The sequence below is a fragment of the Neovison vison genome, chromosome 1 (assembly GCF_020171115.1).
Source record: "Neovison vison isolate M4711 chromosome 1, ASM_NN_V1, whole genome shotgun sequence".
Taxonomy (NCBI): Eukaryota; Metazoa; Chordata; class Mammalia; order Carnivora; family Mustelidae; genus Neogale; species Neogale vison.
Window position 1 is genome coordinate 222,349,402 of NC_058091.1, and position 27,024 is coordinate 222,376,425.

Genomic DNA, 27,024 nt, shown 5'->3' on the forward strand with positions numbered 1-27,024 from the left:
CAACTCAAAGAAAAAGCAGTTGCTGAAATCGGTTAGTGTAACGTGTTTAGAAAAAGAAAAGGCCCCAGGAGAATGGATTCTGGCTGTGTAAGGTGACCCCCTGTTGATTTCCTAGCAGTCATTTCATAGCCTGACTTGTCTGATTTACCCCTAAATCCAGCGATGCTCAGATGTTTATGTAACAAAGCATCAAAAAAAGAAAAGTGCCACTGTCTCCCAGACTCTGCCACAAATAGAGGGTTAAAGTTCATACTTTTAACTTCATATACACCTACCCATCAATGGAAGTAATAATATTAGTAAAGAGCACCGAAGAACACTTTGCTAACTTGCTTATTAATCTTCACAGCAGCCTCATAGTTCGGCAGATCAGTATCACCACCATAATTTAAAAGACAATCTGCAGAGGTCTTAAATACTGCCTTTTTTTTTTTTTTTTTTAAAAAGAGAGAGAGAACTCGCATGTGAGAGTGGTCGGGGGAGGTGGTGGTGAAGGTAGGATAGCAGGGAGGGACAGAAGAAAAGGGAGAGAGAATCTGAAGCAGGCTCCACGGCCAGAAGAGGGCCTGAGGCTCTGAGATCATGACCCGAGCTGACATCAAGCGTTAGTTTTGTGTACATGTGTGCTCATATAAGGAAATAAACACACAAATGCATAGAATAACAAACAAGAGATCCTGAAAGAAATCACTTCTAACACTGATGATGGAATTTCAAAGAACCATGCAGGGGTGGGGAAAGGGAGCAGAGGCAACAAGCTTGTTGATAAGTGTTTACTGTACTAGAAGGCTGAAACAGAAAGGTCACCCTCCACAGAGGGAAACGTGGAACAAGATAAATTCATTCATTCCACATATGCTTACATGTGGTTGATTTAGAGGGAATGTCAGTCAAGAGGCTGAGGAGAAAAATGTCTGTCTGACAGGAATACATACTTGGATGATCAAATTCCAACCACAAGACACAGTGTGGTCTCTAGCGCATGAGACTGAGACCGAGAGCACAAAAGTGGTTATAGGCCATAGGGTGGTGAAGAGCGTGACCATCAGATCGTGGGTGAACCATTCAACCCTCCTGAGTTTCAGTCTTCTCTACATGGAAATGGGAGGAATAACAACAGTTTAATAAGAGAAGTAGGTTAGTAAATCTACTTCAGGAAATACTGAACTAATGAATGGAAGGCACTGATTGAAGCGTCTGGCTCACTAAATCTTGGCTGCTATTATCCTCTTGGCCTGCCCAGTTTGCCTACCCACGTATGGTCTTGGCTGGTCTGATCATGCTTGTCCTTGGCTTCCTCCAAGGATCTATTTTTTGGTATTAATATTGAAGATCAAACAAATGTACATTCTTTTCAACTCATTTCCCACCATTCATAATATTCAAAACTGCTCATTCTGCTCTAGCTTTAGGAATCAAATGTCCAAATAGGCAATAAACATGTTAAAACAGAAAAACAAACACAAATCTGATGGTTTCTTTCTTTTTAAAAATAGACTTATTTAAGACAGAGAGCGCATGCACGAGAGAGTATACATGAATGGGAGGGGCCAGGGGTAGGCAGAGAGAGAATCCCAAGCAGACTCTCCAATGAGCAAAGAGCCTAGGCAGGGCTTGTTGTCAAGACCCTGAGGTCATGACCTAAGCAGAAACCAAGAGTCGGAGGCTTAACCACTATGCCACTCAAGCGCCCCTAAACCTGATGGTTTCTAATCACCTTCTACAGATCCTCACCCCAAAACTCTGCTGAGGGTAGGCATTTGTGAATTTTTTTTTTTAAAAGATTTTATTTATTTATTTGACAGAGAGAGATCACAAGTAGATGGAGAGATAGGCAGGCAGAGAGAGAGAGAGAGAGAGAGAGAGAGAGGGAAGGATGGAAGCAGGCTCCCTGCTGAGCAGAGAGCCTGATGCGGGACTTGATCCCAGGACCCTGAGATCGTGACCTGAGCTGAAGGCAGCGGCTTAACCCACTGAGCCACCCAGGCGTCCCCATTTGTGAATTTTTTAAACAGGAAGCGACAGTACCTTGCCTCATGGCAACCTTTTTCCTCCTCTGAAACTATGACTTGTGTGTTATATATTGATCCTCAAAGGGTTATGTATAAATATTTTTAGAAGAATACTTCAAATATGTATGGCACTTAATCCTTTCCCAAGTACCTTTCATACCTTATTAAATCTTGCAGGCACCCAGGGAAGTAGGTATGAGAATTGTTGTCCTCATTTATGAATGAGAAAAATGAGATGGCTCAAGAAAGTGTAGTAACTTAGCTCAAAGTCCCATAGTCTGGCCCACAAGTACATAGATGATTTTTAATACAGTGGGTTTTTAAAAAATTAATACTTACTTATGGGATAGAGTATTTACAAGCTGCAGGAGGGGCAGAGGGTGAGAATCCCAAGCCGACTCCTTGTCAAGTGTGTAGCTCCACACATAGGGAACTGATCCCACCACCCAGAGATTAAGACCAGAGATGAAACCAAGAGTTGGACGTTGAACTGACTTGAGTTACCCAGGTGTCCCTAACGCACTGTTCTTATCCTAAACCTAGGGTGCCTTCCAGACCCTTGTACCACTGGGTTTATTTACAAGACAAGAAGCTATTAGTCTTTTGACCAGTTAGTCTTTTAAAAGACTAATTGTCAAAAGCAATTAGTCTTTTGACATTATCTGGAATTACATAATTTGAAGTTTTTCTGCCTTTCTATCCTTTTCACTTGTAAATAGTAAGGCTTTATTGTGATTCTGTGTTGCTTTAAGACTTCTTTATTTTCTCTTATTATTATTTTTATTTTTGTTTGTTTATTTATTTATTTATTTTTTTGATGGCGAGAGACAGCGCACACACATGCAGGAGTGTGGGAGGGAATCTCAAGCAGACTCCATTGTGAGCAGAGGCCCATGCGGGGTTTGATCTCACAACCATGAGATCGCTATCTGAGCTGAAACCAAGAGTTGGATGCTAACCAACTGTGCCACCAGGAGCACTTCAAAATAATGATCTTTAAAATAATGATCTGTAATAGTCCACAACTCACTACTCCTAATGTGCACACTGACTCAGACATCATTATGGAAGTTTTTAAAAAGCATTACTATTCTTTTCTAGCAAAGTTCAAAAGGCCAGTGATTACTGAGAGCTCAAACCACAGTAAAGTCAAGAAACAGGAACAGAATCTAGAGATGCTACCTTTTGATTGCTATCTTCAAAATTATATGCCCCATAGTATTAACACAAGAAAATATAAGTGAAACTCATCTCCTGAATGTTGAAATAGTAGACGTATTGAACTAGTGCACCTACATGTTTGAAAACTGGATGTTCCGGCAGCCACATTTAAATACTGCTATGACAAGCTCCAACGAGCTCTTCTGGTCATCACACTTGCACAATGCCAAAGTGGGGAACCCAGACACTGAGCTGCTATATCTTAAAATCAATCTAGTAGATGTGTATGTCATTTTTTTTTTTAAAACGAGAGAAAGAGAGAGAGGAAGGGAGGGGCAGATGGAGAGGGAGAACTTTTTTTTTTGAGAGAGAGAGAATCTCAAGCAGGCTCCTCACCCAGTGCAAAGGCTGATGCGGGACTTAATCAAACAATCTTTAGATCATCACCTGGACCAAAATCAAGAGTCAGACACTTAAACTGACTAGCCACCTAGGGACCCCTGTATGGCAAATATTTAATTCACTCTATATTTCTCGGAGAAGTTAGAAGTATTACTAAACACAGAAGCTATTAAGCTTCTTATTCACTACCACCCAGTTTAGGTCAATACAAAAGGTTGTGAAATTATTATAAAGCTGCAGAAAAGTGATTCTGTGCCTACTACTTTTGAGACAAAAGTACTGATTATTGGTTCCCTATATGATTAACTTAAAAGTCCTTTTTAAAATTTTCAAATATGGGTGCCTGGGTGGCTCAGATGGTTAAGCATCTGCCTTCGGCTCAAGTCATGATCTCTGGGTCCTAAGATCGAGCCCCACATCAGGCTCCCTGCTCAGCAAGGAGTCTGCTTTTCCCTTCTCCCTCTGCTGCTCCCCCTGTTTGTGCTCTCTCACTCTCTCTGTCAAATAAATAAATAAAATCTTAAAAAAGAAATAAGATTTAATTGAGCTGTAGTGGACATACAATATTATATTGGTTTCAGGTGCACAACATAGTAATTCAATGTTTATATCTTTAAAAGTTCTTAAAACATTACAGTACATTTGAAAGAATAGACAAAAAATATTTTTCACAGATAATCTCAGGAGGAGATGACCAATCAAGGGATTGTACCACATACTATTTAACTACATGCCACATCTGGTGTTCATGGAGGAAGTCAGGCAAACTGTAAGAATTGAATATAGCCCCCTGTTTCAAGACAGAGACACCATATACAAACACTATCATCTCCATATATACTGTCACCAGCATATCAGTATATATACTGATTAATGTATATATTATTTTTCATAGAGTTTATGTATTTCAGTCATGAGTCAAAGAGCTCTAAAAGGACATAACACCAGGAACATTATTTTCCAGCATTAAATGGCCATCTCAAAGAATCAAAAATAACATAAAAGATCATGAGAATAACAGAGTGGTAGAGAAATACATTATGAGCACATGGTAAGCATACGATACTCAGTTTCAAAGAGGACTGTTCTGAAAACAAGAACACACAGTAAGAGCACTGAAAACCCTACCCAAGAATCACTATTATCTTAATAAGTGTGATCAAGACACCAAGTTACCTTCTTGTGAAATCATTAGCTGATCATCTATATACAAATAAGGAGGAAACTGCTCTAACCTGGGAGTTCTTTAATTTGGAATTCATTATGGTCTGGGCTTCAAGGAATCTGTGAGTCCTTTGGAGCCCCGTGTAAAACTCTGAGTATATGAGATGTATGTACATTTTCCTAGAAGAGGTATCCACAGCCTAAATCAGACTTTCAGACAATCCTCATATCCAAAAAGATCTACTATTCTAAAAACAGGCAGTAGTTTATGTGTGTACAAATATATAACTGGATCTTGGATCATCTAAATAATACTCCCAAAGTCTGGAATTTATTTATTTATTTAAAAAAGATTTTATTTATTCATTTAACAGAGAGGGGGAGGGACGCCTGGGTGGCGCAGTTGGTTGGACGACTGCCTTCGGCTCAGGGCGTGATCCTGGAGTCCCGGGATCGAGTCCCACATCGGGCTCCCAGCTCCATGGGGAGTCTGCTTCGCTCTCTGACCTTCTCCTCGCTCATGCTCTCTCTCACTGTCTCTCTCTCTCTCAAATAAATAAATAAAATCTTAAAAAAAAAAAAAAATACAGAGAGGGGGAACACAAGCAGGAAGAGCAGCAGGCAGAGTGGGGGAAGAAGGAGGCTCTCTGCTGAGCCAGGAGCCAGTTGTGGGACTTGATCCCAGGATCTTGGGATCACGACCTGGGCTGAAGGCAGCTGCTTAACAAACTGAGCCACCCAGGCATCCCGAAAAGTCTGAAATTTAAAAAGGTATTTGACTTTTCTAAATTACTCATACAAATATTTTAGAAAGATGAAAACTAGACTTACCCTAACTACGGGAAGCGGCCAAAGAATGGATGCAGATTAAAAATATTTCAGGAACCCTATAGCTGTGAAAGTACTCTAAAACTGTATAAGAAAGAAAATTTAGGTTGTTCTGGAAGATTTCCTTTCCTTGGACAAAAATGGCTATATGTTTAAAAAAACATGGAAACACTAGAATGTAAAGATAAAAGGTTTGAAAGAACTAAACAGTTTTTTTTTTTTTAACAATAGTGACTGTAGTATTTTGGAACTGAGTGGGTACATTTTTGGTTATTACAACGATTGGGGCTATTCTGGAGGCCAGGGACATGAGGCCAGGACATGTCTAGGAATGAACTGCACCTGTCAGGACAAAAAAAATTGTCCCATATGCTGCATGCCATTCGTATGTCCTACTGGACATTCACCTAAGTAAAAAGTCTATAATTAAGTGAGCCTGGGTTTTAACTAACTCCACTGCACATGATTTCTGTAAAGTATTTTGTACCCAGTTTTAATTTCCAACACTACTTTTTTTTTTTATAATTTTATTTATTTATTAGAGAGAGAGAGAGGGAGAGAGACAGAGACATCATAAGTAGGCAGAGAGGCAGGCAGAGGGAGAGGGAGAAGCAGCCTCCCTACAGAGGAGGGAGCCTGATGTGGGGCTCGATCCCAGGACCCTGGGATCACAACATGAGCTGAAGGCAGACGCTTAACGGACCAAACCATCTGGGTGCCCCAATTTCCAGGACTCTTAACTATGGGGATCACCTATGTAAATCAAAGCACGATTGCTTTTTTGCTCGTAACTTTCCCAAGAAACATTCAACATTTTGGAAAATCATGTCACCACTTGTGCTATTGACCAATATAGAATGTTTCTGTTCCCCCCAATTCATATGTTGAAACCTGTTTCCCAATGTGATGATAGGAGATGAGGCCTTTGGGAGGTATTTGGTCATGATGGGAGAGCCTCCATGAATGGGATTAGTGTCCTTATAAAAAAGATCCTAAGGAGCTCCCCCACCCTTCCACTATGTAACCACATAGATAGAGGCACTGTCTCGTAACCAGAAAGCAGGTTCCTACCAGATACCAAGACTGCCAGCACCTTGATCCTGAACCTGTAACCTCCAGAACTGACTGAGAAATAAAATTCTGCTGCTTCTAAGCCACCCAGGCTATGATATTCTACTACAGCAACTTGAACCAAGACAGTTGGCAATACCAGTCTAGGGCTTGGCTGACAACACAAACCAAATTTATCAGTCTGTAGTTTTCACTGCTGGATTCAGGGTTAATCCTAATGAAGACTTCATTATGTCTTACTACGGAGCCATGTCCAGGCATCTATTGGGAAAACATAAAAATGGTATTTATTTTATGTTCAGCGAGGACACTGCATCAACTAAAAAAATTCTCTGTATAGAGAAAGGCGGTTAGGGAAAAATGAGTAAAATCCAAATGGAGTGCTGAGTCTAGTTAGGAGTACTGCAGCAATACTGGCTTCTTGGTTGTGACAAATCTGTTACAGTAATACTAGATGTTAACAGTAGAGGAAACAGGGGAAGGGTGTATGTGGGCAATTTTTTTACTATCTTTGCGACTTTTCCGTAAATCAAAAACTATTCTAACAAAAAGCTTCTTATTAAAAAGTTTGCCTTTAGAGATATACAGAGATTTCAAATCTGGAAAACTGTTCCTCCATTTCTGTTAATATCAGTTTTCCAAACTGTTTGATGGAACTACTAACTCAATGTTTTCTTACGTCAGATAACAGTCAAATATCAACAAGCTCATATGGATTATCCTCGAATAGTGTGGCCCTAGTTTACTGAACAGCATTACAAATCAGTTGCAATGCACCGCACACACATACGTCCTTCTGGACAAATTCTCCACATGGTTATACTATATTATCTATGATTTTAATTCGAGGCTACTCATGGGAGGTGTTTCAACATATTTATTATTAAAAAAGGAGTAGAGTTTGGGGGCGCCTGGGTGACTCAGTGGGTTAAGCCTCCTGAGTTCAGCTGAGGTCATGATCTCAGGGTCCTGGGATGGAGCCTTACATCGGTCTCTCTGCTCATTGGGGAGCCTGCTCCCACCACCCCCGCCTGCCTCTCTGCCTACTTGTGATTTCTCTCTCTGTCAAATAAATAAATAAAATCTTGGAAAAAGAAAAAAAAGGAGCAGAGTCTGAGAGAGTTGAAAACCACTCAACTAAACAAAGCATTAACAAGCAGAAAAGAGAGATTATAGCACAGTTTATCTGTGAACGTTACACTAAATTCCTATGGAGAAGAAAAGAATAAAATGAAAAAAGCAGAGTATCTATAAGGCTTGGTGATAATCTTCTTTCTTCATAGGGTGGTATTCAATGAAGACCCTTCATCAGGGATTAACCTCTGCAAAAAATATGCTATGTAAGAGAAGTAAGAAAAATTTTGTTTTTACAGAAGGCCTATGAGATTCTAGGACCCTGGGATCCTGACCTGAGCTGAAGGCAGACGCTTAACCCACTGAGCCACCCAGGCGCCCCGCTTATGAGATTCTTGAGCATGTTCAGCTTCTGAAAAAACGTGAAGGGGAGGAACCGAAAAGCAGTAGAAAAAATAAAAAGCCGGGAAAACAACTGGTAGGTTTAAGATTTAAAAAAAAAAAGGAAAAAATCACTCACCTGTGCACAAATCTGATGCATGACATGACCAAATTCATGGAAGTAGGTCCGCACCTCATCGTGCCTCAGGAGAGAGGGCCGGCCTGCTGTTGGCTGCGAGAAGTTCACCACGAGGGCGGCCACAGACATCATTCGGCTCCCATCAGGGAGGAGGCAGCCAGGCTGGAGACCAAAGCAGGCTGCGTGGTTGTACTTTCCTTCCCTGGGAACCAGAAGCATCACTGGTGAGACAGGAACATTCTTCTGTAGCAACAACACTGCTGTGTCCTCTCTCAATTACGAAGCCTTATTTGATACCAGAAGATGCTTTGAATCACGTAATCCACCCTTGAGAAAGTAGGTCATTATATTAAAATGGACAAGCTAAAACTGTGCAGACAAAACCCCACTATCACTGCACACGAGTTTTATCTCCAAGGTTTCTTCTGTGGAAAAACTGTAATGTAAGAATGAAGAATATACATCACACCCATTGTAGAGCCCAATGTTTACTTTGATGGGATCTTACATTCCTTTTTCAAAGATGGTGTCACTAAATACTACATTGTATTAAAGCAAACTTGAAATAAAAGATATAGTTTGGTTTACTAAACAGATTTTTCTGAAAATCAGAATTGATAAAAGCCAAATACTAGACAATAAGGTTGTTCCCTTTATTCAAGGAAGGAAGAATCAATGTTCACAATTAAATGTGCTCCTCTTATAAACTAGTCAGGCCTTTTTGAAACACAATGCTTTTAGTTAGCATGGGAAAAACAAAAATTACACTATAAAGTTGTCTATTTTTAAACAATGATGGTCTCTCAAAAAGGTATGTGCAATTGGATTTTATTCTAGAAGTAGGTTTCCATCTTTTTTTTTTTTCCCCCCCCTCAGAGGATTAGTAGTACATTCAGGTTTGGGGCAGGACATTTTACTTTGATAGGTTTTGATTGATATACACCTTTGTTTACACTGTCTTTCTCGGTGACTCCTTATTGATCTGCTTTCCCTGCTGTTGCTATTCAAGTTAAAAACAAAACAAAACAAAACAACCAGCTTTTTTCAGCTTCCTATGATGAGGTACAAAGCTAAAAGGGACAATGCTCCTACCCATACAACAACAATATGCTACACAATCTCCAAATCACCACTTTTCTTGAATTCATCACTAATGGGAAGGCAATCAAGTAACTTATAGTCTAAGACTGATGTCACCAAGGGAAGAAGAAGCAAGGAAGCAAGTGTGTGTGTGTGTGTTTGTTTTTTTAAAGATTTATTTTATTTGACAGACAGAGATCACAAGTAGGCAGAGAGAGAAAGGAAGGGAAGCAGGCTCCCTGCTGAGCAGAGAGCCCGATGTGGGGCTCGATCCCAGGACCTTGGGATCATGACCCGAGCTGAAGGCAGAGGCTTTAACCCACTGAGCCACCCAGGCGCCCCACAAGCATGTTTTTTAGCCCGGGGCAAATACTACAGAAGCCAGTAGGAAAAGTCTTTTAACAAATTGTTAAAGGCCATGGTGGACCAGCGAAATCGGGGAGTCCCTGGGCACTATAGATAAGGATGTTCTGCCTCCTTGTGCAGGGTCTCCTCCCTGAACCTCGCTGAAGCTGCACACAAAGAGGGCAGCAGGCTGATGCCCTGCTGGAGCATCAGTCCTGATGCAGGCCCGGAGAGGGAGCAGCTGTCTTGACAGAGAAATGAAGCATTGCCTCGCTTCTCTGAGGGAGGGCAAGAAACGCTGTTGTGCAAAGAGCATTGGAGAAAACCCACTGCCAAGGCCAAGGGAACAGAAAAAATCCTCTACTTCTGAAGGAAAGACAGGAACACAGTGTGTGCCAGACCTACAAATGAGATCTACTGAACAGGCTGAGTCAGCACTGAGCAGGGACACAGGAAGGGAAGGCAGACAGAGGCGGGGACAGAAGCTGTGGATGGGTACACCAGAAACAATATACTGAATGTGATAACTGGTGCCTCAATGGGCTACTCAGGGCTTTCCACAATAATTTCATATAGTTGATTGTAAATGTGTAAACAGATTTATAAACCTTTTTTTTTTAATAGGGGAAAACTAAAGTAATCTGGACATGTTAATCCTATTATATTTAGTGCTTCTTAGTACATTAAGAAAGGCCAAAAAAAAGTGTTTTTCCCCCCAAAAGCATATTCTTCATTTCAGAGTAATATGGGTGCTACTGTGTTAGACAAGGGCTGAGATAGTTGGAGAACTTTTAAAGTCTAAGAATAGCTTAAAATCAAGGTTTTTCTACCGATTTAAAAGTCAGTGGCATTGAGGGGTTTTTAATCTTTCCTTTAAGAAAAAACTTGATTTATTTAATTTTAAAGTCTTCTTTATTCTGACATTTTACCTTTCCATATTTTGTCCATAAAATGATGGTGATTTTTAAAAATGTCCCTATCATTCTTCCCCTAAGTGACCTGAAGTGATTTCTGAAAATGGTTCTGCTAGTCACTTGACCCAGAAAACCCTACAAAATCATGCAAATCAGAGTTTCAAATTTTCATGTACACTTTAAGAACATATGTGAAACTTCCCAGGGCATCAAAGGCAGGCATATCCAAGAAGCCACCAAGTATCTGAAGGATACCACTTTGTGGAAGGGGTATGGGCCATTCTGTCGCTATAACGGTAGACTTGGGAGGTGTGCCCAGGCCAAAGAGTGGGGATGGACACAGGGCTGGCGGCCCAAAGAGAGTGCTGAATTTTTACTGTACATGTTTAAAAATGGAGAGAGTAATGCTGTACCTTAGGGTTTAAATGTAGATTCTCTGGTGAACAGTGTCCCCCAGATGCAGCGTAGAACTTACAGGGCTCCTGGTTGGGTTAACCCATACATGAGCTCTCCCTTCCGCACTGAGAGGATCCTTATTGATCAGACTGTTCCTAAGCCAGAATAGGAGGTCACACAGAAGAAAAAGATACCCCAAAAGAAACAAAAACTTATGCCCCAGGAGTAAATTTTATACAAAATTTAAAAATAATAAGTAAAAAAAATAAAAATGTCCCTATCAAGCCTTATGTTGGAATCATCAGAGTATCTTGGCTTTGTTTTGTTTGAGAATTTCAGTATTCAATGAATAAACACTGAAATGTGATTAAAAAAAAAAAAGTAATTGGTTTTTCTTAAACCTACTCCAAATATCCTTTTTTGAGTCACTGAGAAAAAACCAAGTTACTCCATCTCACTTTTAGGAAGTGACAGGAAGGTGACAGGAAGTGAATATTAAGTAGGTCACTACTTTCACAAGAGATGTGGGCTTTTGATTCCCATCCGAGCTACTCGTAAAGGCCAGATCTCAGAGTGCAAAAGAAAGCAACCCTATGTTGGTGGGGAGACAGCAGGTTGGGGTGGTAAGAACTGTTATCTGTGACCCTGGAAGTAGAATCTGGGGATAGTTCTAAAAGATTCCAGGGCTGAAGGATTTCCCCTGAAAGAATTTCTGGCTTAAAACTGCATGCTAACACTCTTACTAAAAAGAGACCCATTTAGGGGCGCCTGGGTGGCTCAGTGGGTTAAGCCGCTGCCTTCGGCTCAGGTCATGATCTCAGGGTCCTGGGATCAAGTCCCGCATCGTTCTCTCTGCTCAGCAGGGAGCCTGCTTCCCTCTCTCTCTCTGCCTGCCTCTCCATCTACTTGTGATTTCTCTGTCAAATAAATACATAGAATCTTAAAAAAAAAAAAAAAAAAAAGAGAGACCCATCTACATGACAAGGGCTTATTTTTAGACCATTTTGAAAGTGAAAGTAAGTCCATAAAACACTGGGATAAGGCTCCACTGTCCACTGTGTGGATGATGCAGTTATCCAGCCTCCTTCCCAGTAGCCACCCAAAGTCACCCAGTCTTTGGGTTAAAAACTTGTTTGTGCCACTAAAGTGGGAGGGGGTGTCACGGGGATTTACTGCGGCCTATGAATTGGTAATTGTAACAGGTTGGCTTTGTTGTAGAAAGCAGCCTAGAGAGGAAGTGATCCAAATCCTTTCGCAGCTGATGGAGCCCTATAGAGCCCATAGTTACCACACGTGTCAGAGACAACAATGTTTTCTTGATTCTTCCCAGTGACTGACTACCTAGCCAGGGTGATATGCATGTATAGCCTAATGCACGAAACAATCCTGTAAAGGGATCACCACTCCCACACTACAGACGAGGAAACAGAGTCTCAAGTTAAAACACCTAAGCATCCCAACTCAATTTGAATAACTACAAAGATTTTGCTATTCCTGCTGTATTGTGCTGTCTCTCAGCTGGACTAAGGGAAGCAGCCAGAGACTGAAGAGTACAGGCAGAGAGATTACCTGAACAATAAATATTTTGGAAGCCAATTTTAAATTAAGTAAGTGCAGTGCACAAACTAGATGATGATGATGATGATGGCTGCAAACATTTATTAAGCAATTCTATATGCAGGGTAGTCTTCCAGTTAATGTCTTGTACATAATTAACCAACCGTTTTATTCTTACAATCCTACGAAGCAGGTAGAATTAATATTCCTGTTTGATCAAAACTATAATGTAGATAAAGAAATGGAGGCATAGGAACATTAAGTTGCCTAGTAAGTGACAGAGCCAGACACTCTGACTTCAGAGCCCACATCTTTACTCCCATAGAACTCCACGAACCATACAAGAAAACTCTGGAAGACAAGAGTCTTAATCTGGGTAGGAATTCAATCCCTAGGGTCCCTTCTAACAATGTGATTCTCAGTACCTTGGATAGAGGTCCAAGTAGAACTGTCCCAAAACTTCTCCTGTGGCTTTATCCTTCACGGTGTAAAGTGTCACACTTTTATTCCATACATGAGCATCTGCCACTTGCTCAAATGAAAGACCTAGCAACTCCTGGTAGATGTTCAGCAAGCCTTCAGTGACCACTTCAATTGGGAAATATTCCTTGAGGATCTCTTGATCTATGGAGTACTTGAGTTCTTCTGTCTGAGTCATGTAGTAATATAGATCCCAGGCATTGATTTTCCCATCATATTCAAAACCTCTCTCTTCACATTCCTTTTTCTTCAAATTCAAAATAAATTCTCGCTCTGCCTCACCCAGTGGTTTTAATTTCTGGCTTAAGTCATCTGTGAGGGAAGTGGGGAAAGTCAGTAATTTATTGCTTTGGGGAGCAAGCACATTCATACATATACCAATGTCTTTCTCCTTTATAGTACTGGGTGTAGATAACTGGGGGGAAGGAAGGGTGGAAGAAAGGAGGGAGGGAAAGAGAGCTGGCGCGATTATGACAGCACTGCTGTTTTCTTCCCGGTAATTAATTTCATGGCTCCTTGCCCTCCCATTTTTTTCAGCACCAGCCAAACCAAGCCACAGCTTCCTCCCACCATCAACAAAGCTCAAGTTTATCTCAGAGAACTTGGACTCTGGAATGTTGTAATTCAGGAAACATAACAACAGTGAAACCATCTCATGTACATGATTATTCTTCAATGAGATGAGGCTCCTCAAAAAGCCAGGGAAAATAAATCAGATGCAACCTGTGATCACTATTACTACAAATTGCTCAATGCCTTTAACAGCCATGGGTTTTATCACTAATCCTCTATAAAGAAAGTCTATTTGGATACAGCAATTCCACTTCTAGATGGATACCACAATTTCTATACTGTGCTTAATTTTGACTATTTCACTTTCTCCCTAATTTACTTTAATTTAAAATTGGCATGTTCTCATCTGAGTTATCCTCTTGACTGCCTATATTCACCTACTCTCTTACAGGCCTCATCAGAATTAGGTCACTTTGTGTCTTCCCAAAGTTTCCTTCTTTCTCTTTAGAGGGCTTCTCAGGCCATTGCCTTCACCTCATGTTCTGGGGTTGCCTCTCAAACTGCTAGGTCCCGTAAAGAGCCAAATACATGTTTATCTTACATTTGTGACAAACTATGAAGCACAAATACATAACAAGAGCATATGCATTTAGGTAAATACAGTGAAACAGTCAAAGAAAAAGAAAAATGGAAATATACAACTGATTTTAAAAAAGACCCCACCTAGAAAGGCTGTTACATGGCTTGTACTCTTCGCAGTGTTCATTTCAAGGACAAAGTCAGCATGTGTGCTATAGCCAAGGAGTCTGGCTACTTTGGCCCGCAGAGGAAGTAGCTGCTGCAGAATTATGGTGTTTTCCTAGTAATAAACAACAACAAAAACACAGACTAATCATTAATTGGATCCAAAGCATTAAAAGGAAGTTATTACATATATCTGTAGGTTGGCAAAATTGTCAATTATTTTTAAACCATCTCAACCTCCTAATAAATGATTCCACTTCACCGTTAAAGACTTAAAAAAAAAAATTCATGATCTAATTTTACTTCTGAAATCACTGACTTTTTAAGCCTCAGGAGATTGCTATGAAGTCTTAATAAAATTGTAGGTATTAGAAACTTGAAGTGAAAAAGTAATCTTAAGGACTACAGGGATTCCACATTTAATTCCATTGACAAGACTAAAACAAATATTTTAAATTTGTTTTTGGTACTTATAAATACATATAAACACAAGTTTGCCACTTTAATTTAACACCCATTAGTACGGCTATTATATGAACATTAGAAAATAGAAAATAGTGTTAATGAGGATGTGAAGAATTTGGAGATTTTGTATACTGCTGATGCAAATGTAACAAGTGTAGCTGCTGTGGAAAACAGTATTGCAAGTCCTTAAAAAAATTAAACCCATAATTACCACCTGATCTAGCAGTTCCACTTGTGGATGTGTGTTCCACAGGAACTCAAAGAGATATCTGTACACCTGTGTTCACTACACCATCATGTGAATAACAGCCAAGTAGCCCAAATGTCCATTAGTGGATGAATGCATAAAGAAAATGTGGTATAGGGGCATCTAGGTGGCTCAGTTGGTTAAGCGAATGCCTTTGGCTCAGGTCATGATCCTGGAGTCCTAAGATCGAGTCCCACATCAGGTTCCCTGTTAGGCAGGGAGTCTGCTTTTCCCTCTGACCCTCCCCCTTCTCATGCTCGCTCTCTCTTTCTCTCTCTCATAGAAATAAATAAATAAAATCTTTAAAAAAGAAATAAGAAAATGTGGTATAGACATACAATGTAATATTATTCAGTCTTAAAAAGGAAAGAGATTTTCATACATGCTAAACCATAACTTGAAGGTATTAAGCTAAGTAAAGTCAGTCAGTCATAAAAGCATAAATATTGTATGATTCCAACTTACATGAGGTTCCTAGGAGTTAAATTCATAGAGCCAGAAAGGAAAACAGTGGATGCCAGGGGTCGGGAGGTGGGGAGCAAGGTTGGGAGTTAGCATTTAATGGGTACAGCTTCAGCTAGAGAAGACCAAAAACCCTGAAGACACATGGTGGTGATATTTGCACAGCAATGTGAATGTACTTAATGCCACGGAACCCTTTGCACGTACGGATGTTGCAGAGATTTATCTCAAGTCATTACAAAAAAAATTTTTTTATGTATGTATTAAGAAAACAAGCAATGATATTGCTTTATTTTTTTAACAATGAAAGGAAAAGTAATCTCCTAGAGACTAATAAATGTTGAAGTCAAAGAAAAATTACCCCTCAAGGATAAAATCATATTTATAGACATGTTTCTAAGGATGATCACATGTCAAGATCAGGCTACCCAGGTTCATATAGGCTCCACCATTTCCTAGAGCTCACTATCGACTGTCAATTTTCTTGAAATCTCTCTCCTACTCCCCCCCCCCAACAATTCTTTCTTTTAGTAAAAGGATTTTCTGAGTTTTTACTGGACACAGGATACTGTGACCACCGTCCCTAGCCTTCCTTAAAACTATTTGTGGCCACATGATCTACAATGGGACAAGGGACTCTCAAAGAGGTGATGAGTAAAATTCTTGAGTCATCTCTGTATAAATACTTGTCTTGCCAGCTGCGACCAGCACATGACAACAGTGACTTCAGAGGCCGTAATACCGAGGATGGCAGTGCTAACTTCCCCAGCTCTGGATCACTCACCTCCGTACTGTTAGTTGCAAGAGAAATAAACCTTTCTTCAAAAACTGTGGTAAAACATATAGAATAACCACAACAAAAATGCCACTTTAACCATTTAAAAAATTGTTCAAGAATTTTGTTAACAGGTGTGTGCCGTCTAACTTTTTGAAAAAAAAATCAAGTCGTAAACTTTTTTTAAAAAAGATTATTGAATGATTTTCTGAAAATAAATAAATTGGAAAAAAAATTAAAAAAAAAGATTATTTATTTATTTGACAGACAGAGATCACAAGTAAGCAGAGAGGCAGGTAGAGAGAGAGAAAGAGAGAGAGGCGGAAGCAGACTCCCTGCCGAGCAGAGAGCCCGATGTGGGGTTCAATCCCAAGACCCTGAGATCATGACCTGAGCCGAAGGCAGAGGCCTTAACCCACTGAGACACCCAGGTGCCCCACAAGTTGTAAATTTTTATTACAAATTAAAAATGAGGTCCTTAAAATCTCAACTTGGCCAGTTATGAAACAATTTAAAAAACCTTTCATGATGGGTTGAGAAAAATCAGGCTTAAAACAAAACAAAACAAAACCCAAACTAAATACATTTATCATTACCAAAAAGGGGCATTTTTGGGTAAAAATAGAAACCCCATGGTACATAGATCACGCAGATTAGAAATTCTGGTTATTTGTTTAATGGGTACAATGCAAGCAGTTAAGGTCTTTGGCTACATTCTTTTGCTCTTTTTTTTTTTTTTTAATTTCTTATTTTAAAAATTTTTTTAAATAAACATATAGTGTATTTTTATCCCCACGGGTACAGGTCTGTGAATCGCCACTTTTGCTCATTTTTTATTCCTGGAATTTCTTATTTACCTCCTCTTGTTGGATGACCAAACCAAATGATGTCAGTGACGATAAGCCCACATTTTCTTAGCCTTGCCCTGTGAGGCTTGTAAGCCAACCAACTCTCAGCTTAAATTGGCTGTTTTTGTTTCTGTGAAATCTCATGGTTTGGGGTTTTCTGGACATCTGCATGGGTCATTGAGGTGAAATTGGCAGGGATCTTGAGGTGCTTCTGACATTGGTTCTCATTTTAATTTTCCTTACTTTCTTCAAAGCGTCCTCTTCAGATGGTAGATGGTCTCTGCCAAGGAGGACCCCTGCAGAATCATCTCCCTGGCCTGCCTTGCTCTCCTGAACCCTGCTTGTCGGCGCCCTCCAGGGCTTATCCCTGCACGGGAGGGCTGGAGGAGTGGTCGCTGCCGATGGTCAGGTGCGGTCAGGTGGGAACTGGGGCCTGCAGGTGGGCTGGCCTTCTTCTGCACAGGTACTTCCCGGGGTTACTTTTTTATGACAGTCTGGTATACAGACATACCTTCCTTGGTCTCATTCCTGTTGACAGAACCACTTTACTGTTTCCGGAACCTTTGCTGTAATGACTTTGCTGTTGCCCATGGCCACCGTGGAGGCGATGGCCCCAGGCTACTGTGCCTGGTGTTTGAAGAGCAGAGGGTGGGCAGGGGCTGGTAACCTCCCCCAACTTGCTGCTCCTCCTGGTGACAGTGATGGGGACTGGGCCAGCTAGGGCAGCTGTGCCTCCTCCTGGGTGTGGTGGTAACTAGGCCATGGGGGTGGGGCTGCTCAGGGCTCTCTGGGGTCCACTCTCCTTCCCACTCTTGCCGGAACTCCCATTTTAGCCATTTTTAAGTGCATAACTCAGTGGCACTAATTGCACTCGGTTCACACTGTTGTGCAACCACTACCACTGTTTCCAAAACTTTTCCAACACCCCAAACGGAAACTTGGCAACCATCAAACAGTAATTCCCCAGTGGTCCCAGCCTCTGCCAACCACTAATCCTTTCTGAAGAGAAACCGCTTTTATCTTATTTGAGTCACTGGGCTTTTGGTTGGCTTTTGTGTAGCTGCTTAACCTGTACTCTTACACACACAGAGGCTGATATTAGGAATAAGGTACTGCTCTAAGAAAAAGGAAAGATGTATACAAAGAGAAGGTGAGGACAGAGACATTGCTGGCTGGGAAGCTGGCAATCCTCAGTATACCATGGGTAACATTTGTTAAAATGATTTCACGTCATAACTTGGAAGGCAGAACAATTACCTACTGAGACTTTGCTCTGGGGGAACTGCTAGGGAAGAACTAATGTTGGTGCATGTTTGTTGCTATTTGGACTTTTAGAAAGATTACATGAGAGAGATGAACTCAACTGAGACCATTCTATTTGCAAAGATGGAAGGAAAAGACTTCTACGACCAGAGGTTCTGGCTGTGGCTTACAATCTAGGACTTGAGATGGCTGGCAGAGCCAATTGCTCTGTCCTTCAAATATCAGGAGAAAAGACTGTCACTCAGAGTTACTGAACTGCAGAGATTAAAGAATGCTGCCTTCAAGCCCACTGTTTCAGAAGGCCCCAAAGCAGATTCTGTTAAATCGAGGAAAAGCAAGATGGACAGGGTTTATGAGTCAATGTAAAAAGATCCAGTAGGTTTAAGAACAACTGACCAGGCACCTGGGTGGCTCAGTGGGTTAAACCTCTGCCTTCAGCTCAGGTCATGATCTCAGGGTCCTGGGATTGAGTCCTACATCGGGCCCTCTGCTTGGCAGGGAGCCTGCTTCCTCCTCTCTCTCTCTGCCTGCCTCTCTGCCTACTTGTGTTCTCTTTCTGCCAAATAAATAAATAAAATCTTAAAAAAACAACAAATGACCAAAAAATTATTTGGGTAGAGTTATTTTAACATGTATCTGGACATAAACAGACAAGATACCTACTAAGTTTTTGAAGGTAATATATTACCAAAGGCATCATGAGCTTTACCTACAAAAGCTTGTGGTTATTTGATACCTAAAGCAATCCTCAGGCTTCAAACCAGCATCAGCAGGAATCTTTACTAGCAGCTGCCCAGGATACGGTTGTGAAGGGTAACAGATAAGAAAGAATTCTTGGCAGGCAAGACCAGGGATCAGTAGTACAATGGCTACATAAATTTCTGCTAGAAAAAAAACACCAAATCACTTTAATGAGCTATCCCAGGAACTTCATCAGAGCAAGGAATCCTCACAATTCCTGCCAAACAGTTTTTGAAAATTGGTATGCGCCTGCTGTATGTTTCCCATTCTTTCCTTGTCCTTATAGGGGTTTTTAGTGTGGTTACTGCGTTCCTAGTCTACCAGTGGCTGTGTGTTCTGGGGATGAACAGAACAGACCACATGCCCTCTCTTTCATAGGCTGCTAGATCATGAGGAAGCTGCAAGTGGGGAGGGGTCCTGACATCATGGTCTTTGAGCTTATGGCCATAACTGGTTATAATCTGGCATATAGTGAATGGGTTCACACAGGCACTCACAGTGATCCAGAGAGCCAGAGAGGCAAACTGTGATGGAGATGTCTAGCTGACTCTGAGAATGTGTTTCTAATTATTCCTTTTTACCTTTTGGTAACAGAATCCCCCCAGACTCCATTTCCCAGATTCCCCTGCAGCTAGATATATGTCTAGCTGATGGAATCTGAGTCAATAGGAGGTGAATGGACTTGATGTATGTTATTTCCAGGTCTTCTTAAAGGTGCTGTCTCTGTCTTCCACTTTCCCTCTTCCAAACAGGCTGGGAAACGGTGATAGCTGGGATAGCCTTGGAAGTCACCTGCTGAGGACTGGGAGGTACTCCACCAGCCCTGGACTGTTGATTTCATAAAAGAATACAACTTTTAGTTTATTTAACCCATTCTATTTTAATTAGAACTGCTTAGGCTGTGTCTGCACCAAGGTTCCCAGTAAGCCAGGGAAGCGCTAGCAGCCTTTAGGAATCAGGAGGCATAATACTCAAATAGGCATGTTGGTCTCTGAGCTGACTTTAACACTAGTAAACAACGCAAACCCTTTTCTTAAAAATCTCCATGAAAACAACAACAAAAAAAAGACAAACATTCAGAGTACCTCTTTGCACCTCGTATTAAAAGCCATTTCCATCTTCCTTCTAGTTTCAGGGATACAACATTTCTTCATGACAGGAAAATAGTGTGGATATTTTAAGGTAATTTTATACTTGTCATCATCTGTCTTTTCTAAACTGTCAATGAAATCATCAGGAAGAGCACCTGCAAAAAATCATTTTTTCATACATCAATTTTTTCCACTCATTATTAGTTTATTTAGCATTGGCATAGTGCCTTTAAGAAGCTCTAGGAATTCTGTGGAGTAATTGAAATTCAAGTAAAATAATGACAATCCTTACAATATCATTTGACGTTCCTGGAATGGGGGTGGTGATTAGAGGACAGGTGGCTTAGGAGATGGTAATTCAAAATGTGAATAGGCTTCAGTGCACTTGTGCAGATGGTGTTTTGATGGAGAACAGGCAAAACTAAGCCAAGAAAGATCCAGAACAGGTTAAGAAGAGACTAGTGTAAGTTACAATGCACAATATTATAAGGCAAAAAATTTCAAGGTACTGAAGGCATAAGTTACCAAGAAATATTATGCAATCTCCTTTGAAATGTCTCTAGAAGTAGTTTACACATTTTTATTAGTATACAACCTAGGCATGGTTCAGCTGTCTTTTTTGTAGAAGTGGTAATGGGTTCTGTAGAAGGTATAGGGTCATTTTTTTAAAGACTTCTTTCAACTTTGATCTGGCAAACTGTGAGGTAACATTCTTTTCCTAACTTATATTATTTAACCAGGAAAAACTCAGAATTTTACCAAGTTCAGCCTTGGAAAATACAAGGAAGGTATCATCCTCATTGAGGTTTTTGTTGAAGTCAATACATAGCTCACTCATTCTTTTCTTCATGGCTTTGATTTCCTGAACAGAAGATACAAATATAGAATATTAGCAATAAAATGAAATCTTCATTTTAATGCTATGAGTCAAATAGAAGTTTCACTTTTATATGAAGATTGGTTTCTATGGCCAACCCTCAGAAAGTATGTTTTTTAAAGATGTGTATCATAAAAGTTTCCTGCAGTCTTCTACGCTGTGTCCATGAGGATCTTTATGCAACATGTACAAAAAGGCAATCCCAGGGATGTGTTAGAAATTAGTCATGGGGCGCCTGGGTGGCTCAGTGGTTGAGCCGCTGCCTTCGGCTCAGGTCGTGATCTCGGGGTCCTGGGATCGGGTCCCGCATCGGGCTCTCTGCTCGGCGGGGAGCCTGCTTCCTCCTCTCTCTCTGCCTGCCTCTCTGCCTACTTGTGACCTCTCTCTGTCAAATAAATAAAATCTTAAAAAAAAAGAAAAAAAAAAAAAAAGAAATTAGTCATAAACTGGGCACCTGGGTGGCTCAGCTGGTTAAGAGACTGTCTTTGGCTCAGGTCATGATCCCGCAGTCCAAGGATCAAGTCTTGCATCAGGCACCCTGCTGAGTGGGGCATCTGCTTCTCCCTCTGACCTTCTTCCCTCTCATGTTCTTTCTCATTCTTTCTCTCAAATAAATAAATAAAATCTTAAAAAAAATAATTGTAAGCTTGTAAGAACTAAACAAGTTTAGGAGGTATAGTCAAAGCAGACTCAGGCACATAAATATACACACAATAAATAGCTGCTGGGTGAACGAATGATTCTAGTTACCTGTTAATAATTAACATCTTTTAGTCTTTTCCATTCAAAGTTTTAATATAGAAATCAGTATTTGGTACCATAGTAAACTGAGAGAGAATCAATTCTATTGTTGCTTTGGAAAACAGGTTATGTCTTAGTTTTATAGATCTTTGTAAATTACGTTGATATGGGCCTTAACATTTGTATAAAGACTATTAGGTGAGAAATCAAAGGAAACCACAAGAAAAAACATGAAACATTTTTATTAACCTGCCCCTTCTTCTAAAAATGCTAGATAATGAAATTCACATTAACCGTAACAGTTCTCAAACACAGCCCTGACCAGAAGCCTCAACATTTCACGGGAATTTGTTAGAAACGCGTATCTTTTTTTCTTTTTTTTTTAAAAGATTTTATTTATTTATTTGTCAGAGAGAGAGGGAGAGAGAGCGAGCACAGGCAGACAGAGAGGCAGGCAGAGGCAGAGGGAGAAGCAGGCTCCCTGCGGAGCAAGGAGCCTGATGCGGGACTCGATCCCAGGACGCTGGGATCATGACCTGAGCCGAAGGCAGCTGCTTAACTAACTGAGCCACCCAGGCGTCCCAGAAACGCGTATCTTGTGACCCACACCAAGCCAACTGAAACACAAAGTCTGAGAGGTGGGACACTGTACTCAGAGTTTTGCTGTAAACCATCACTTGGCCTGGATGTCTTTCACACTTGCTTACTGTTCTACTGTGTAGAAGAATGACTTGGTAATTCTCATGTACACTAAAGTTGAGTCTGCTGATGGAATACATACTGTGCAGCACTGTTTTTGGACACTCTGGTTATCATCCCAAATTCCCTTCTACCTCTCCCCCATTCTACATTAGTCCTATAATTTTGGTGCGACCTACACCTGAAGTTCTAGGGTAACTCTATACCAGTTAGGTAATCTCATCCCTACTAAAGTATGGACTGGTTCAGGTAAGCCAGGCATGGCATTCTCCTGACTAAAGAGGGATTCAGGATTAGGCATATGCTCCAACTTGGGCCACTTAGACAGTAGGGGAGGTTTGAGGGAGCCTTTTCTAAGCCCTTCTGGATGGTGGATCTTCTAGTTATACAAGCAAATAAATCTATTTTATTGTTTAAACAATGTCAATGGTTTTTTCAGTTGTAAATACATTTCAATTAATACAATGCCCCTAATGGAAATGATGCCTGACCTGGATGACAAAAGGTAGGGTAAGTGAGATTAGTCACACATTTCTCCTCTAACTAGCCTTAAGAGGATACAAGGTGTTCGAAGGGCATTTAGATGACAGAAAGGTACCTGTATCTCAGTGGTACCTTCAGTTGTATCTACTGTGCTGACATCACTTGGTTTGGATGTCTTTCACACTTGTTCCCTGTTCTATTGTTAGAATAACCTGGAAACAGATCAAAGGTTACATTTCCTGTCCAAGAAGAATGATTTAATTCTGGAGCTGGGTTTACTTCTGAAACTGGAAGACGGGATCAGCATTAGGCAAAAGAAAAAGTTTGAGAAGCACTTTTCAGTAGATAATCTGTCTTCCTTTAAAGGGCATAGGTAGTTAGCCCTTGAGCAACAGGGATTTGAACTATCTGGGGCAACATATATAGATTTTTTTCAATAAAGTTCAATACTATAAATGTGTTTTTTCTTCCTTGTAATTTTCTCAACAACATTTTCTTTTTTCTGGCTTACTTTAAGAAGACAGTATATATAAAACATGAAACACATGAAACACATGTTAATCAACTATGTTATGGGTAAAGCTTCAGGTCAATAGCAGGCTGTTAGTAGTTACATTTTTGGGGAGTAAGAAGTTATATCGGTTTTTGAATGTGCGGGGGGTTGCCACCTCAACCCCCAGGTGGTTCAAGGGTCAACAGTTTTTTTTTTTTTTTTTAAGATCTTATTTATTTATTTGACATAGACTGAGCACAAGCAGGCAGAAAGGCAGGCAGGGGGAGAGGGAGAAACAGGCTCCCCACTGAGCAGGGAGCCTGACGCTGGACCCAATCCCAGGATGGTGGGATCATGACCTGAGCCGAAGGCAGTTGCTTAACCAACTGAACCACCCAAGTGCCCTCAATCATAGGATATTCTATTCCAAATTGCTTATATTAAAACTCTCCATCATAAAAATTTTATTATCAGTGACCAAGGGAGTGATAATGCTAATCATCTACTAAAACCTGGAACCAGGGCGCCTGGGTGGCTCAGTGGGTTAAGCCGCTGCCTTCGGCTCAGGTCATGATCTCAGGGTCCTGGGATCGAGTCCCGTATCGGGCTCTCTGCTCAGCAGGGAGCCTGCTTCTCTCTCTCTCTCTCTCTCTCTCTCTGCCTGCCTCTCCATCTGCTTGTGATATCTCTCTGTCAAATAAATAAATAAAATCTTAAAAAAAAAAAAAAATTTGGGACGCCTGGGTGGCTCAGTTGGTTGGACGACTGCCTTCGGCTCAGGGCGTGATCCTGGAGTCCCGGGATCGAGTCCCGCATCAGGCTCCCAGCTCCATGGGGAGTCTGCTTCGCTCTCTGACCTTCTCCTCGCTCGTGCTCTCTCTCACTGTGTCTCTCTCTCAAATAAATAAATAAAATCTTTAAAAAAAAAAAAATTTTAAAACCTGGAACCAGCCATAAGAAAATGTATACCACAGCAGGGAAAATAAGCCCAGCACACAAACAAATATAATTTGCAGAGGATTAAAAAAAAATGATCAGTTGTCTGTAAGTCACCATGAGATTAAGAGGAGTTGTAGAATTTAAAACCACTGACTACCAAATACATTGTAAATGGATTATATTATGCATTATTTTCTATATTACAAATATGTTGTTTCCCAATCTGTTTGTTGTATTTTATTTATTCTTTTTTTTTCCAATAAGAAAAAGAAACATAAACTCACATTTTGTACTTGTTCTGGAAGATGGAGCCCATTCCTTTTCCCCATTTTAATGGACTTTTCCAAGTATCTTCTGGCTTCAGGTTTTATCTTACTCAGATCATATGTTTCCTGAAATTAAAGAGTGTGACAACCATTTCTGTTACAATAATGCATCGGTAAATTATAAACTGCGAGACCAAAGCAAATTTATTCATCATCTCTGTTGGGCTATGAAGCACATAGGTGATTACGAGGCAGGTTCTTTTGAAGACCTAATTCTTTTATGCTTTAGTGAGCTCTGCTATTTAAAAGAGAAGAATTAAATAACTAAAAAGCTAACCAGAATTGCCTTGCCTTGCATCAGAATCAAGAGTGCCTGTACCACTTGAAAGTGTGATAATAGAAACATTTGCATAACCTCATTCTGAGCATTCTCTATGACCATGGTCTTTTTCAAAAAACATATTCCTTATCACAAATCATCTGGATTTAATTTTCCATCATTTGCTAACCTGGTTCCACTTGAGAGGGAAGAATAGAAATAATGGGCAAATTCTACACAAATGGAGAGTGGGACTCTCTTGCCAACATACCAAACAAGGACAGCTGGATAAAACCCCAGCCAAAGGCTTCCAACACTTCAAAAATGCCTTAGTGTCATTTGGCAAGAGAGATCAAGAGACTACAGCAAGCAGCATATGAGCAAGTATCTGGGGAAAATGAGTCAACACTGCACAAAAAGGAGGAAAGCTGGACAGAACATTTGAACCTGTATGCAGCAATACAAACAACATCACTCAAAAGAATGGAGGGCCCTAGAGGAGAATGGAAATTCTCCCAGCAATAGTAAGGTAATAAAAACACCAGATGATTCTTTAAAACAGGTGGCAGAATATACATGGCACATCTGGATGGCTGGCCAGTTCATGGTCCCTGGGAGGAACTGCACTCTGGACAGACTCAGCAGGTGTAATGGATTCAGTTTGGATGAGAGCCAATGAGGGACATCTGTCTCTAAAGCCTTAGAGACCTACTACTGGGTGCACTCTCTCTCCATCAAGACCTGGGCTGCCCACCTCTCAGCTTTATATTTTCCCAACTAAATACCTCTTTGAAAGAGCAATGTTTAGCTTTAGAGCCTTCATTTTAGATTGCTGGTATAAGGCTTTTGCTGCTATGATTCTGTAATTTTTCACATTACGTTGCAGCAGGTAAATAGCTATATTTTATTTTAAAAAATCTTCTATTTATTTATTTGGTGGGGGCAAAGAGAGAGAGAGAGAAAAAACATGCATGAGTAGGTGGGGGAGATACAGAAAGAGAGGGAGAATCAGACTCCCCGCTGAGCAGGGAGCTCTACATGGGGGCTCAATCCCAGGACCCTGAGATCATGACCTGAGCTGAAGACAGATGCTTGACCGACTGAGCCACCTATCCTCCTCCAAATAACTATATATTTTTAAAAAAGATTTTATTTATTTATTTGACAGAGAGAGAGATCACAAGTACACAGAGAGGCAGGCAGAGAGAGAGGGGGAAGTAGGCTCCCTGCTGAGCAGAGAGCCCAACGCGGGGCTCAATCCCTGGACCCTGAGATCATGACCTGAGCTGAAGGCAGAGGCTTTAACCCACTGAGCCACCCAGGCGCCCCCAAATAACCATATTTTAACTGAGGGTACTACTTAATACAACAAACTGTATCTCACTTTGCCTATCGATACAAAATTTTATTTCCAGTACTGAAGCATTTTTGTGCACGCATTACTCATTGTTTCCTCTGCGTTTATTCTCAGTGGAGGCAGAGAACAGTTAGACTCCTTTTTCCATAATAACCTCCTTTTACATCCTTGGAGAACTTCTGAGCATGCTGGCATGACTGGAGTTGGAACTTTCCCTAAGAGGCACTGGTGCACAGTGGGATCCCAGCAGCAGGTGCCTGCAACGGGAAGAAACCCATAATGGCCAGGGAGATAACAGGGCTGTTATCTCCCTTAGGGATGGCTAACAGTTCACGTCAGAGTGTTCATGTGCAAGTGATTAACCTGGGTTGATCAAGGTTTTTTTGTTTTTTTTTTGTTTGTTTTTTTAAGATTGTACTTATTTATGGGGGAGAGAGAGAAAGCGAGAGAAGGAACACAAGCACAGGGGAGCTGAAGAGGGAGAAGCAGGCTCCCCACCAAGAGCAAGGAACCCCATGTGGGACTAGATCCCAGGATGCCAGGATCATGACCTGAGCCGGAGGTAGACACTCAATGACTGAGCCAACCAGGCCTCACTTAAGGGTGGTTTTGACAGTACCAGAAAGTATATCCTGAGGTGCGGGGCACAGCAATAGGAGTTTCTATAAGGCACAATACTGGATGTTGTAAGGTTGGG

At 40.9% G+C, this 27,024-nt stretch overlaps 1 protein-coding gene across 1 annotated transcript in view; it reads right to left on the minus strand.

Moving 5' to 3' along the window:
* NLN (neurolysin) overlaps positions 1 to 27,024 on the minus strand; it is a 97,473-nt gene that overhangs the window by 17,584 nt on the left and 52,865 nt on the right. Inside the window, exons 4-9 of the mRNA XM_044267991.1 lie at positions 24,670 to 24,777; positions 20,913 to 21,015; positions 20,148 to 20,308; positions 14,241 to 14,376; positions 12,950 to 13,316; positions 8,233 to 8,434 (exon numbers count right to left, since the gene is read on the minus strand). Coding sequence (XP_044123926.1) covers positions 8,233 to 8,434; positions 12,950 to 13,316; positions 14,241 to 14,376; positions 20,148 to 20,308; positions 20,913 to 21,015; positions 24,670 to 24,777 — 1,077 coding nt within the window. The remainder of the gene's footprint in view (positions 1 to 8,232; positions 8,435 to 12,949; positions 13,317 to 14,240; positions 14,377 to 20,147; positions 20,309 to 20,912; positions 21,016 to 24,669; positions 24,778 to 27,024) is intronic.